The sequence below is a fragment of the Mastacembelus armatus genome, chromosome 13 (assembly GCF_900324485.2).
Source record: "Mastacembelus armatus chromosome 13, fMasArm1.2, whole genome shotgun sequence".
Taxonomy (NCBI): Eukaryota; Metazoa; Chordata; class Actinopteri; order Synbranchiformes; family Mastacembelidae; genus Mastacembelus; species Mastacembelus armatus.
The window spans coordinates 11,888,006-11,903,835 of NC_046645.1; the positions used below are offsets into that span (position 1 = coordinate 11,888,006).

A 15,830-nucleotide genomic window follows, 5' to 3' on the forward strand; every position below is an offset into this window, starting at 1 on the left:
CAACTGTTATTGGCAGTGTCTTTCTCTCAGGCTGAGGAGCTGGTTTGCCAACAGACAGGGGATTATGAGAATCCCCAGCTTTCTAAGAATGGGGGTGTTATTTTGGGGGGAATATTTTCTTTCCACAGCAGCTGGAAAAACAGACAGGATTCTTACAAACACAAACCACTGCCACTGGAATGCACCAGGTAATGTAGATATGCACACAACACAGATACACAAAGTTAATCAAACTAAGGTTTAACCTAAATTAATTTTGAGAAGTAACATATTCCCTGTTGTACTAATACCATCAAACGCATTATATGTATTTCAAGTACTCCTACTAGTACTACTGTGTAAAACTGTGTCTATCAAGTTTAAATTTCAGAGAGTTCCAGTTTGCCCAGGCTATGATTTTTGCCATTGAAGAGATTAATAACAGTACAGACCTACTACCTGGCATCTCTCTGGGCTATAAGATGTATGATACATGTGGTGCTGTTGCCAGAAGTGTGAGGGTTGGACTGGCCTTGGCTAATGGTAATGAGGCTGTTTCTGCACCATCTGAGGAACAATGTACTAAACCTGCACAAGTACAGGCCATTATAGGAGAGACCTCTTCCTCTCCTTGCATGGCCATAGCTACTGTCATTGGACCCTTTTATATCCCAATGGTGGGTATGGTTGGTATAGATGTAATTGTAATTGTTAAAATTTATAAATAATCTGCAATGCTTTTGGTCTGACCACGGGTGAGTGTGAAAGCTTTATTGCTTTATCTTAGGATATGATTTTTTTTTCTTTCAGATCAGCCACTTTGCCACCTGTGCTTGTCTCAGTGACAAAACCAAGTACCCATCCTTCCTCAGAACAATACCCAGTGACTACTATCAGAGCAGAGCCCTGGCCCAGTTGGTCAAGCACTTTGGGTGGACTTGGGTTGGAGCCATTAGAACTAATGATGATTATGGCAATAATGGCATGGCTACATTCACAGAAACTGCACAGCAGCTGGGCATCTGTCTGGAGTATTCTGTACCTTTCTTTAGAACAGACCCACCAGATAAAATAAGAAAAATAATTGACATTATCAAGGCTTCAACCTCCAAGGTGATTGTAGCTTTTCTCTCACACATGGATATGGATGTGCTAATACATGAGCTGTCTAAACACAATTTGACTGGATATCAGTGGGTTGGAAGTGAGAGCTGGATCTTTGATTCCCAAACAGCAGAAACAGACAGACATCACATTCTGGATGGTGCCATAGGATTGTCCATCCCCAAAGCACATGTCAGTGGCATGAGAGAGTTTATATTAAATGTGAAGCCACTCAATTCATCTGGTCATGAAATATTTACTGAACTCTGGGAGACATTATTTAGCTGTAAGTTTAAGCAATCAGAGTCATCAACAGGAAATGAGAGAGAATGTACTGGACATGAAGATCTGACTGGAGTGCAAAATGGCTTCACTGATATGTCACTGATGCCTATATTTAACAATGTCTATAAAGGAGTTTATGCTGTGGCCCATGCACTTCATAGTATTTTTGGCTGTAATCAAACATGTCAGTACAAAGGGCAGCTAGATCCATTAACGGTGAGTTTTACTTTAAGTTGTAAAATTCCACCTAGAGCCAACAGCATGTGCAATATAATTACTAAAATTAATAACTATGTTCATAGATATTACAGCACATAAAAAAAAATCAGTTCAAAACCAAAGAAGGAGATGAGGTTTACTTTAATAAGAATGGAGATCCAGCAGCAAAGTATGAAATTATAAACTGGCAGCCAACAGAAAATGGCATTGTGGACTTTGTCACAGTTGGTCTTCATGATGCATCTTTACCTGCAGACAAACAGCTGAAGCTGCAAAATAAGTCCTTAGTGTGGGCACAGAACTCTAAACAGGTAAAGTCAATATGATGATTGTTATACTTTATTACAGAATAATGATCCTAATTGTATTCTTGTTACTGTATCATACAGGTGCCTGTGTCAGTTTGCAGTGAGAAATGTACCCCAGGAACTCGCAAGGTTCTCCAGAAAGGAAAACCTGTCTGCTGCTATGACTGTATAAGATGTGCAGAGGGAGAAATAAGCAACACCACAGGTCTGGTAACATTTAACGTGAGGTTCAGAGAAGTATTAGAAAGTTCATCCGTCAAAAAGATATAACATTTTAACTTTAGGATCAAAACAAATAATGAATGTCTCAAGATAAGGCCTCACAGCAAGAAAGTCCTGGCTTCGCAACCTGGCCTTTCTGTGTGGAGTTTGCATGTTCTCCCTGTCCTTGCGTGGGTTTACTCCGGGTACTCTGGTTTCCTCCCACAGTCCAAAAACATGTGTGTCAGATTGATCGGTGACTCTAAATTGCCCATAGAAGTGAGTGTGAGTGTGTGTGGTGGTTTGTATTTGTGTGTCTATATGTGGCCCTGTGATGGACTGGTGACCTGTCCAGTGTGAGCACCTGATTTGATTCCGGCCTTCTTGTCATGTTTCAGATTCGATCACCTGTGTGCGATGTCAACCTGAATTCTGGTCAAATGAGAGAAGAGATGCCTGTGTGAAGAAGGAGGCAGAGTTTCTATCATATGAAGAAATTATGGGAGTGTTGCTCACTGCAGCATCCTTATTTGGGACATGCATGACTGTTGGTGTTGCAATCATTTTCTTTAGACACAGAAAATCTCCTATTGTCAGGGCCAACAACTCTGAGCTGAGCTTCCTGCTGCTCTTCTCCTTGACTCTGTGTTTCCTGTGTTCTCTGACCTTCATCGGCCGGCCCTCTGACTGGTCCTGCATGCTGAGACACACAGCATTCGGCATCACCTTCGTCCTCTGTATCTCTTGTGTTCTGGGGAAAACTATGGTGGTGTTAATGGCCTTCCGGGCTACACTTCCAGGTAGTAATGTGATGAAATGGTTTGGGCCTGTACAACAGAGACTCAGTGTCCTGGCCTTCACTCTCATACAGGTTGTTATTTGTATTCTCTGGTTATCAATTTCTCCTCCTTTTCCATTTAAGAATTTTAAGCAATTCAAGGACAAAATCATCTTAGAGTGTGCCCTGGGCTCAGCTATAGGCTTTTGGGCTGTACTTGGGTACATAGGTCTTCTGGCCATCTTATGTTTTATTCTTGCTTTTCTAGCCCGGAAATTGCCTGATAACTTTAATGAGGCCAAGTTTATCACCTTCAGCATGCTGATATTCTGTGCAGTCTGGATCACTTTTATTCCAGCATATGTCAGCTCTCCTGGAAAGTTCAGTGTTGCTGTAGAGATATTTGCTATTCTGGCCTCCAGTTTTGGACTGCTCATTTGTACTTTCATTCCAAAATGTTATATTATCTTACTGAAACCAGAGAAGAATACAAGACAGAATATGATGGGGAGAGGAACTCCAAAATCATTATGAAAACATCAAATTTTTGTGCCATAGTTGATTTTCATTATGATATGTTAAGGTTGTCAAATAGAAACCTATTTTACTCATTTGTATTGTGGTTCTCTGTAATGTTTATTTATATCAGTTAATTTGTGACATTAGATTTGAGAATAACAGTATTTAATGCATAATACCCTATAGCTATATCAATTAGTGTATGAAAAAAATATGCTGTATCAATATTATTAAAATAGATGCATGTTTTATATCAAATGACTTTCTGATGTCATAAGATTTAGTTCATTTAATCATAAAGGAAAATATATATCCATATTTTCTAAAACAAAATAGTTAGAGATGGTGATGGTTGTTATCAGGATATGCCCTCACAAAAGCAGGCATTAAGATTGGATGATAGTCAGTTGATAGTGTCAGACAAGTTTTTAAACTTTTTAAAATGAGACCATTAGGCCATATTAGAATTGTTGTTTTGCTATCAAACGACTTTTCATTGAAGTAGATTAAAGAATCCAGGACCCTCTGCCTGAAATCCATACAATAGTATGTGTCACATAGTGGACTATAAGGACATCATGGTATATATGAAAGTATTTAACAAATGTGGAGACATTCCTATTTCTGTCTCATAGTACTTAGATTAATTTCTTTGTTTAGGATTTTGCAGCATGGATGCCTCTGCATTACTCAGCAGAATGGAATCACTGAAAAAAACAAAACAACAAAGCATCTGCAGTGCTACTGTGGCTCTTGCAAGGATTTTGTTTTTCTAGAGGAATTGCTGGTAAATGGTAAAAAATGTGCCACCCTGAAAATAAATTTAAAGCAACCAGCACGGAGGGTTGATGTGAAAGAAGTTTGCTGATTAAAGTCTGTCCCTAAAAATTCAGCCATGTAGCCAAAACCTAATGACATTAGGAGTAATATTAATGTGAATAAAACCCACGTGGTGATTGTGTTTCAGTTCAATACAATTTTATTTGTATACCACCAATTTCTAATAAAAATGAGTATTCTTAAGGCACTTTAAATAGAAACCCTACAAATCCCTCCTGATCTTGGCCACTATGGGGAGTAGGGAAAACTACCTTTAATAGAACTATATATCTAGTTTATAGAATATATATATATATATATATATATATATATACACCACAGGAATATATATATAATAACAAAATTGTTATAATAACAAATTAAACAAATTCTAAATCACAGTTTTAGCCTGGAGTATATCTAATTGCCAGATGAATCAGTCTACATCTTCTCTATGTGTTTTTATTTTAGTGCAATACATTTTTCATCACATTTTATTATTGTATTGGTTTATTAATAAATCATATTATGTATCTGTAATTAAGTCATTTAATTACCCTATTAACTTATTTTTCTAAGGACTAATCAATGCATTTGTAATAAAGTTTGATTATAATGATGTTGGTGGTGGTTAGTTTGTTTGGTTTCCTCTGGTGTCCTGAGGCTTCGATTTAACCATGACATCTTCCCCCTTTGTTGCTGAAGCTGTATAAAGCTCTGTCATGAGCTATAAAGCTGATTGACTTGGTATGCAAAAGAAGCAGAGCTATGCCTTGGCTGAGTCTGCTCCTCTTGATTTTACTAATGAGAAAAGGAGCGTCTGTGTGCCGACTGCAGGGCTTAGCACAACCACCTGAACTGGCCCAGGATGGTGTTCTGGTTATTGGAGGGATATTTTCATTTCGCACAGAACAGGATTTTGTAACTAATACATTTCAGAAAACTCCAGAAGTACGGAAATGCAAAAAGTATGTACTGTCAGATGTGTATATTTAAATATGAAATTGTGTACTGTTGATATTAACATAGAAATTGTTTTAAATCTGTTTTTCACTTCTTCAGTTTCAATTTTAGAGAATTCAAATTTGCTCAAGCCATGATCTTTGCTCTAAATGAAATCAATCAAAATCCTGACATTCTGCCTAATGTTAAACTTGGCTACAAGATTTATGATAACTGCGGGGCCATGGATATACTGAGAGCTGCACTGGCACTTTTGAGTGGACTGAAGGGAGAAATTAGTGATGACCACTGTACTGAAAGTGAGACAGTGCAAGCTGTTTTGGGGCATTCAGGATCTGGACCAACTATTGCAATTGAGCAGGTTGTTGGAAGATTTCATATTCCTGTGGTAAGTCAGAGAAGAAAAGTCAATGAAGAAAATATGATGTGTTATTTAAGTGTACTGTTGTGTATCTATAATTTATTACTCTTTTTTTTTTAGTAAAGATCATACATTTTTAATTGTTAAATGTTTTTGTTGCTGCCAGTCAAATGTTATTTCATTGCAGATAAGCCATTTTGCGACCTGTGCTTGTCTCAGCAACAGGAAAGAGTATCCCACTGTTTTCAGAACTATTCCCAGTGACTACTACCAGAGCAGAGCCCTGGCAAAACTGGTCAAGCACTTTGGATGGACCTGGATTGGGACTATAGCTGTGAATAATGCATATGGACTTGATGGCATAGATGCATTTATCCAAGTCGCACAAGAATTTGGAGTGTGCACTGAGTATTATGAAACATTTTTGTCATCAGACCCACCTGAAAGTATATTAAGAATTATAAAGGTCATTAAGCAAGCCACATCCAAAGTGATTATAGCTTTTATGTCTCACAGAGAAATTAAATTACTAGCATCTGAGTTGTACAAACAGAATATCACAGGACTGCAGTGGGTTGGTAGTGATGCCTGGATCACAGATCCCTCTCTAGCTGATAGTGAGGGACATAGCATCCTGGTGGGGTCCTTGGGCTTTGTTGTCAGCAACGCTAAGATCCCAGGGCTGGAGGAGCACCTGAGGAGGCTCCACCCCTCACAGTTTCCCAACAGTCAGTTTGTCAGAGATTTCTGGGAATACATGTTTCATTGCTCTCTGAATGACACTGCAAACACACAAAAAAAGGCATGCAGTGGTTTAGAAAGCCTGCAGAATGTTCAGTCGTATTTTACAGATGTTTCTGACCTGCGATTTGTCAACAGTGTATACAAGTCAGTTTATGCAGTGGCCCATGCTCTGCACAACCTGGTCACATGTGAAGAAAACAAAGGCCCATTCTATAATGGGACCTGTGCAGACACTAAACACATTCAACCATGGCAGGTGAGGAATCACCAGTTAAGGGATTAAAGAGCAGAAAATGAATACCAGTTGTTTGATCCCTGTATAATTTCTTTACTAGGTTTTGCAATATCTCAACACTGTGAATTTCACCACTAAGGAAGGAGAAAGAGTTTATTTTGACAGTAATGGAGATTCACCAGCAAGATATGAACTTGTTAATTTACGGATGACAAATAAAGGAACCATGGAAGGCATAACAATTGGCATCTATGATGCATCACTTCCAGAGAGTCAACACATTATAATGAATAATATCCCTGTTGTGTGGGGAAATGGGCTGACAAAGGTAAAGCAAAGATCTACGTTTGAACCTCATAATTATTCACTGAATTATTGAAAATATTTACATTCTCTACATTTAACCTATAAATACTATGATATGTATATTTAATATTTTTGATTCATATAAAAATCAACATATGCATTTTAAAATCAACGTATTGAATTAGTGTCTGTTTATATGTGTAGGAGATGCCTGTGTCAGTCTGCAGTGAGAGCTGTCCCCCAGGAACTCTTAAGGTTCTCCAAAAAGGAAAGCCAGTCTGTTGTTACGATTGCATACCCTGCCCAGTAGGCGAGATCAGTAATTTAACAAGTAAATAAACAATGTACCAGTATTACAGAAACACAGAAATGCAATTTTATGAATGTTGACCTCTAAAATCATAACCCTGAGTTAATGCCACATTTCTCTATTTTGTTTTCCATTTTGCAGATTCAGTACACTGTGTGAAATGCTCAGTGGAATACTGGTCCAACAAACAAAGAAATGCCTGCATCCCCAAAGCTATGGAATACCTGGCATATGATGAAATCCTGGGAACACTGTTAGCCTTATTTTCATTTTTGGGAGTTTTTCTATCAATGATCACATCACTAGTCTTTTACTGCCACAAAGAAACCCCACTAGTGCGAGCAAACAACTCTGAGCTGAGCTTCCTGCTGCTCTTCTCCCTGACTCTGTGTTTCTTATGTTCATTAACTTTCATTGGAGCACCCTCTGACTGGTCCTGCATGCTGCGCCACACAGCATTCGGGATCACCTTTGTCCTCTGTATCTCTTGTGTTCTGGGGAAAACAATAGTTGTGTTAATGGCCTTCAAAGCCACACTTCCAGGTAGTAATGTCATGAAATGGTTTGGTCCTGCACAGCAAAGATTCAGTGTTCTGGCTTTCACTCTCATACAGATTTTGATTTGTATACTGTGGCTGGCAATCAGTCCTCCTTTCCCTTTCAAGAATATGTTGCTCTATACAGACAGAATCATATTAGAGTGCCACCTTGGCTCAGCTGTATGGTTCTGGGCTGTGTTAGGATACATTGGACTGTTAGCTGTCCTGTGTTTTGTACTGGCTTTTCTGGCTCGAAAGTTACCTGATAATTTCAATGAAGCCAAGTTTATCACCTTCAGCATGCTGATATTCTGTGCAGTCTGGATCACTTTTATCCCAGCATACATCAGTTCTCCTGGAAAATTCACAGTTGCTGTGGAAATATTTGCTATTCTGGCCTCTAGCTACGGACTACTTTTGTGCATTTTTCTGCCAAAATGTTATATAATTTTGTTTAGGCCTGATCACAACACCAAGAAACACATAATGGGAAAGACATCAAGTAATGGCATGCATTAGTGACTATTTAAGTTTTTTGAATGAATTGTTTCTGCTTTCATGCTGTTTTCTTCTGTGTGTCATATAAAAATAAATCACACAAAGTCTTCTAAGAGGACATGAGTGGAGTCAAAAATAAAGTTAAGTGACTTGTAATATTGTAATGGTAAGGCTTATACTTGTAGAGCGCTTTTCTACACTCAGAGCAGTTCTGCATTATTTGCCCATTCACCCATTCTTGCACACAATCACAAACACACTCATACACCAATGGAACAGCCACCAGGGTCATCTTGGGGTTCAGTGTCTTGCCCAAGACTGAACAGGATATGAGTGTTGCACATGGTTAACTGCAATACTCTGAGCTGATCACATATTCTGTATCGCTAGTTATTGTAAAAAATATTTGCACAGTGATTCCCGGCTAAAATGCAGTAAAAGGATAGTGAGTGAGGAATTCCATCTTTAAAAAATAGTTTCTGCTTCTATAGTTTGCTTTTGTCTACCACTTAGAATTCCCTTTTGTGTTTTTCTCCTAGACCATTCGCTAGCAATTCTGTGATTAGGCATTAATACAGTTTCCAATGCTTCCCTTTAGATACTACCTGTATCTTAATTAAAGCATCAAATAGAAAAAGTGACTGTAGTCTTCTAAGGAGTTTTCCTATTATATTCGAATGTGGTTTTAAATTCAATGTAAGGTATCCAGTGGTAAAAGTGTAGGATTTATAATCTAATACTACACTGTACTAACCTGTAGCCATAGCTGCAACTCAAAATTAAAAACACTAGATGGCTATTTTGTAGTAACTGAGAAACTTTATGATAGCACTAATACCAACTAGTTTTGATATTGTTCAATAAAGCATGAAACATGCAATTTGGACCCAGAGTTCCCCTGACACCAATAAAATAAATATTTGTACTGACACTGTTGTTCTCAAGTTCAAATATAGAATGATGCAATACAAGAGAAATAAAGGTTACATGAGTACAAAAAACAACAAGGGAGACAAACAGAATATGATAAATGAGTACCCATCTGTTGTACATATGACATTATTACCCAGAGGCTTGACTCCTGTGGGAAAGATGCTGTATGGCTCCAAAATACAGACACAAGAGATTAAACTTTGCTTCATCCTTCTAAGCAACAATGGAAACAGCAGGTGGCATATTGCTTCAATCAGAATAAAAATATGGTCTCTACTAATTAATACCTTTGTCACAACATGTGAATGTTGTGTATTAAATTAATTAAGGGTTTGTTTTGATCTGTTGCCCTCCCTCCCTCCCTCCCTCCCTTCCTTTCTTGTTATTCGGTTTTGTTTTAGCTCTGAACTCAGGTCTCCTGTATAGTATTATTCTTGTGCCCTATGAAGAAGTTAAATTAAAGGTTGTATTTTAAAAAATGATGAAAGCATGAAAATATAAGGACTATTATATTTAAATATATGTTTTCCATTGTTTCTGATTGTTTTAGAACCCTGGAAGAATTTAAAGGCCCTAAATCTCAGGTCCTGTGTGCCTGTGTCAAAAGTTACTTGTTGCAAGGGTCAGGGTGTAATCAAAATTTATGCAACATTATCAGTGTTCTAAATTATGTTCTGATTATGTCAAAGCACAGAGGATTAGTGGTTATCACAGGAAGCAGGTTCCTGGTTCGAAACCCTGCAGGGGCCTTTCTGTGTGGAGTTTGCATGTTCTCCCTGTCCTTGCATGGGTTTTCTCCAGGTACTTTGGTTTTCTCCCACAGTCCAAAAACATGTATGTCAGGTTGATTGGTGACTCTAAATTGTCCACAGGAGTGAGTGTGAGTGTGTGTGGTGGTTTGTATTTGTGTGTCTATATGTGGCCCTGTGATGGACTGGTGACCTGTCCAGGGTGTACCCCTGCCTTTCACCCAAAGAGAGCTGGGATAGGCTCCAGCAGATCCATGTGACCTTACGTAGGAATAAGCCGGTATAGATAACACACACACAACTAGAAAGTGAAGAACCGTGGCTGCCCTCAGTAGTGCCATCTTGGATAATAACGCGTCCCCTGATGCTGTTGATAGTACTGTATCTGTGGATTTCCAGGGCAAATCAATTCCAGGGTGGTCAATCAAGAGGGCCGCTAGGTCGCTACATGTACTTGTTGTTGCTACTTGGTGTGTTTTATCATTCATGCTGCTGTACCATAAAGCAGTAGTTAGTAGTAGTAGCTTTAAACAGCATTGGGACGTGCCTCTGAGTGCTCTGAATAAACATGATTTATGTTTGTTGTTTGATTGTTTACATGTTAACCATTACAGCCAAATGCAGAGGTGCCCCATTTCCAACACCAATTGAATCACACTGAACTAAAGCTAACTAGCACTGTTGTGTTTTAGCTAATCAAACATCACATCATACTAATATCTAAATACTGGGTAATGATAACACTATCATTAGCTTATAAAAACTCCATGTCATACATATTTTGACGCAATAGCCTACTGCTTATTAAATAATTTATGTTAGCATAAGATAAAGTACAGTGTTCATACATTCAGTATATAGTTATACTAATCTCTGATGATTCCTGCAACTGTGAAATCATAATCCTTTCCGTGGAATATTTACTACATTATATAATGACATGTTTGTCTGACGTTCCTCCTTGTCTGCCATCTTGGGCTTCTGGAAGGTATCTGGAGGTATCAGTTAATCACAGTCAATCATTCAATGTACAGTCAATCATAAAAGCAATCAACAGCATTTACTGACAGAAACATCCTTGTGCCCATCCTCAAATCGTCAAAACCATCCCTCATGTCATGCCATGAATAAAAAATGTCAATTGAGCACAGAGAGCAGTTGAGGAAAATCCATTCAACATTACAGGAAGAAAAACACAGTGAGTGTGATATTATGATAAACATACATATGGGAAACTTTTCTTTCTGTTCATGCAAATTTCACCTTTGTGCTTGCAAGCTTTACTTTTGCAGTCGCCAGTGGGATATTTTAGATATTTATATTTTTCACCCTCTAGTACTGACGTTTATGTAACACCATAGAATATGCCTGTTGCATACTATTCAACTACTGTAAATGTCACACCTTTTTTTCTTTTTCCCTATGGGATCTACCTTGTTCCTTTTACACCCTAAAGCAGTATGAACCTATGAACCTATGAATGAGCCTGGACATGAACTAGGATGAACATTCACGTGCAGAGTATAAAGAGCATCATTTCATACAGCCTCCAGAGCAAAGCAATGCCACTGCTGAAGCTGGTCATCCTCATTCTTTTTCTGGGCAGGGTGAAGTCGATGTGTTGGCTGCAGGGGACGGTACAGCCACCTGAGCTGACCAAAGGTGGAGACTACATCTTAGGTGGCATCTTCACATTTCACACTGGGTACAAAGGCAGTGTACCCACCTTTCAAACCTTACCTGGTCCACCAACATGCCTGAAGTGAGTAGGCCTATGTGTTTTTATGGTTTTATTTATGTGCTTTTATTTTTTGTTTAATATTTTGTGTGAATAACAAAGCAATGTATTTTTTCTAGTATCAACATAAGAGAGTTCCAATTTGCTCTGACCATGATTTTTGCAATTGAGGAAATAAATAAAAATCCTGCAATTCTCCCAAATCACACCCTGGGCTACAAGATTTACAATTCCTGTGGAATGGCAAACATTATAAAGTCTGCTATAGATTTAGTCAGCGGGCCAAGGGAGATCATTGACGAGAGGAATTGTACAAATGCTGACACTGCACAGGCTTTATTGGGCCACTCTGGCTCTGCACCTACTGTGGGATTTGCTCGGATTATAGGGAGGTTTCAGATACCTGTGGTAAATATTTTACTTGCATTATGTGCATAAATAATTTTGAAAAAGCCCAAATGAAAGCATTTTTATAAATCACTATCATTTAGGTTAAAGTGATCTCTGATATGTCTAATTCTTTGTAGATCTTTACTTTAAATTCTGTAATATATGAAAATGTGACTGTTGTGTTTAATCTTTTGCACAGCTTAGCCACTTTGCAACCTGTGCATGTCTGAGCAACAGAAAAGAGTTTCCATCCTTCTTCCGCACAATTCCCAGCGATCTGCACCAGAGCAGAGCACTGGCAAAGCTGGTCAAGTTCTTTGGTTGGACCTGGGTGGGGGTAATAAGTAATAAAAATGAATATGGCATCTATGGCATCACTGCTTTTATAGAAGCTGCACAAGAAGAGGGGGTGTGCATAGAGTATCACCAAACCTTTGAGCAAACAGGTCCTCTTCACGAGTTATTAAATGTAGTTGAAACTGTGAAGAACTCCACCTCTAAGGTCATTGTGGCCTTCATGTCCCACAGAGAAATTAATGTACTGGCATCTGAGTTGTACAAACAGAATATCACAGAACTGCAGTGGGTTGGTAGTGATGCCTGGATCACAGATCCCTCTCTGCCTGACAGTGAGGGACATAGCATCCTGGTGGGCTCCTTGGGCTTTGTTGTCAGCAACGCTAAGATCCCAGGGCTGGAGGAGCACCTGAGGCGGCTCCACCCCTCGCAGTTTCCCAACAGTCAGTTTGTCAGAGATTTCTGGGAATACATGTTTCATTGCTCTCTGAATGACACTGCAAACACACAAAAAAAGGCATGCAGTGGTTTAGAAAGCCTGAAGAATGTTCAGTCGCATTTTACAGATGTTTCTGACCTGCGATTCATCAACAATGTATACAAATCAGTTTATGCAGTGGCCCATGCTCTGCACAACCTGGTCACATGTGAGGAAAACAAAGGCCCATTCTATAATGGGACCTGTGCAGACACTAAACACATTCAACCATGGCAGGTGAGGGAGAAAACTAAGAGATCACCGATTTGCTTTTTTAAAATCAATTGTTCATATATTTTAAATAAATCTGATGTAAATTGGAATTTCACAAGTTTACAAAGAAAATAAGCCAACTGCTTTTAAGTCTAATGCTTTCCTTTTCTCTACAGGTGTTGTATTATTTACAGAATATCAACTTCACAAGTCAGGGAGAGAGAGTGACTTTTGACCAGAATGGAGATATACATGCAAAATATGAGCTCATAAATTTACAAAATATGACTCTGGGGACCATGCATGTTGCCACAGTCGGTGTTTTTGATGCCACTCTGCCCCTCGAACATCAGTTATTAATGGATACTACAAAGATAATATGGAGAGGAGGAAGTCAAATGGTACATATTTATATTTTGTTATGGTCACATTTCTCTGTTGTCAGTCAAAATGCCATTCTGCATAATATGCCGTAAGTCACTGTAATAAAGTGCTGCAAGTATATAACCATGTTTAATGTTTCTGAATGAAATCCAAAAAAAGTGGTCACACCTTACATCACATACAATATAACTCCTGTACATATTCACACATCAGATGCCTGTGTCAGTGTGCAGTGAGAGCTGTCCCCCAGGAAAACGCAAACTCCTGCAGAAACGAAAACCTGTTTGCTGTTATGACTGCGTACCATGTGCAGAAGGAGAAATCAGTAACACCACAGGTTTGATTTAGAAAAAAATAAATTTGACATGTGATTATTAACAGAAAGAACAGAAAATGTGCATATAGACCTAATGAACTTCATTGTCTCTTTTCAAAACAGACTCTACGGAGTGCCTCAAATGTCCTGTTGATTATTGGCCGAATACTCAAGGAGACAGATGCCTCTTGAAGGAAACTGAATTTCTGTCTTTTGCAGAGATCATGGGGATCATTTTAACATTGTTTAGTTTAATGGGAGCAATTTTGACAACTATGATAGCATTAGTGTTCTTTCACTTCCAAGAAACTCCTATTGTCAGGGCCAACAACTCTGAGCTGAGCTTCCTGCTGCTCTTCTCCTTGACTCTGTGTTTCCTGTGTTCTCTGACCTTCATCGGCCGGCCCTCTGAGTGGTCCTGCATGCTGAGACACACAGCATTCGGCATCACCTTCGTCCTCTGTATCTCTTGTGTTCTGGGGAAAACTATGGTGGTGTTAATGGCCTTCAAAGCTACACTTCCAGGTAGTAATGTCATGAAATGGTTTGGGCCTGTACAACAGAGACTCAGTGTCCTGGCTTTTACTCTTATACAAATTTTGATTTGCATACTTTGGCTAGCAATCAACCCTCCTTTTCCTTACAAAAATACGAACCATTACAAGGAGAAGATTATTCTTGAGTGTGCCCTGGGATCACCTGTGTGGTTCTGGGCTGTGTTAGGATACATTGGACTGTTAGCTGTCCTGTGCTTTATTCTTGCTTTTCTGGCCCGGAAACTGCCTGATAATTTTAATGAAGCCAAGTTTATCACCTTCAGCATGCTGATATTCTGTGCAGTCTGGATCACTTTTATCCCAGCATATGTCAGCTCTCCTGGGAAGTTTACTGTGGCTGTAGAGATATTTGCCATTCTGGCCTCTAGTTATGGACTTCTTGTCTGCATTTATATCCCCAAATGTTATATTATTTTACTGAGACCAAAACAAAATACCAAAAAGCATTTAATGAGCAAAACAAAAGATATTCAATGTTAACTTGATAATATAAGTGGCTATGAAAGTTCTAAAATCATGTTTTTTCCTGTTGTGTAAAGGAAACTATTATTCTTCCTGACATTATTATTACCTTACTATTCTAATGTCAAATATGTGCTACTGGTAATAAACTGACTTGAATTGCATAATTACTTGAGTATTCCGACTCAATAAAAGCATACATTTCTATACATTAATAATGAAGACGGGATAGTCTTTGAAAACCTATAAACCAACATGCATTGGAGAGAAAGCAATAATGTAAAATCAAAAAATTCTTACACTCTGTAAACAAATACTAATTAACTAAACTATAAACTTAATAGGAAATAAGTTATAAAGTAATTCAGAAATAGAAAACCACTTGAATGCACTCCAAAATACAGAACAATCAAGCTGAACTGGAAAATACAGTCAATACACACATACTGTATTTCAATTCCTACTGAAATAAATGTCCTGTAGGAGCAAGGGTCTGAAAAAGTGAACCGCTAGGTGTCAGTGTGACCTTCTCTGTAAAAATAAAATGTCTACCCATGTAGGCAGGACTCCAGGGACCACAATACAACACCACAAAAGTCCAGCAAATAAATAATATAGGTGGAAGCAGTAATAATGGTAAGCTAAAACAAAGAGACAACAGCATTTGTGGCTAGAAACTTTTTTTTGTCTAATGCTCCAGGTATCCAGAACTGGTGACATTTTTTTTTCATTTTTTTTCTCATTAGGATGTAGAATTTATGATTGTAAATATACTGCAGGTCAACCTAGAGTTTAGATAGTAATGATTTAATGTCCATTTGTCTCACATTGTTTAGTTTTTATTTGTTGATGAAGAATATTGGGCGTATAATCAGAGTTCTTGTTTAAAAAGGTTTTATTATGTTGTAGTCATCTTGAAAACTAGGGCAACAGTAGATATTGATGAACAGCAATCGACACACCTAGTGCAAACAGAACCTTGCACGTTTGTGTTCATGCATCTATTGTATAAAATAGTAAAACCATATTTTGAGCTTAGACATTTTGATTGTCATAGTAGGTAACTGCCAGGTTTAAACAATAACTTTTTTTTTTTTTACTGTGGGATGTAGTTATTCTTGAACAATACATTTTCAGATTTACCA

The 15,830-nt window shown here is 38.3% G+C and overlaps 2 protein-coding genes and 1 pseudogene across 2 annotated transcripts; all 3 read left to right on the plus strand.

Moving 5' to 3' along the window:
• LOC113144906 (extracellular calcium-sensing receptor-like) lies at positions 1-3,408 on the plus strand. Its single transcript, XM_026331210.1, has 6 exons — positions 1-188; positions 359-656; positions 790-1,584; positions 1,671-1,898; positions 1,977-2,100; positions 2,495-3,408. Exons 2-6 carry the CDS (start codon positions 393-395, stop codon positions 3,406-3,408), a joined length of 2,325 nt encoding a protein of 774 aa, XP_026186995.1. The 5' UTR covers positions 1-188; positions 359-392.
• A 1,608-nt stretch (positions 3,409-5,016) lies between these two features.
• LOC113134291 (extracellular calcium-sensing receptor-like) lies at positions 5,017-8,189 on the plus strand. Its single transcript, XM_026313591.1, has 7 exons — positions 5,017-5,180; positions 5,275-5,563; positions 5,724-6,252; positions 6,328-6,536; positions 6,616-6,843; positions 7,026-7,152; positions 7,273-8,189. The coding sequence occupies exons 1-7, from the start codon at positions 5,017-5,019 to the stop codon at positions 8,187-8,189; spliced, it is 2,463 nt and encodes an 820-aa protein (XP_026169376.1).
• Positions 8,190-11,352: 3,163 nt separating this feature from the next.
• LOC113134299 (extracellular calcium-sensing receptor-like) lies at positions 11,353-14,703 on the plus strand (annotated as a pseudogene).
• Positions 14,704-15,830: the final 1,127 nt, after the last annotated feature.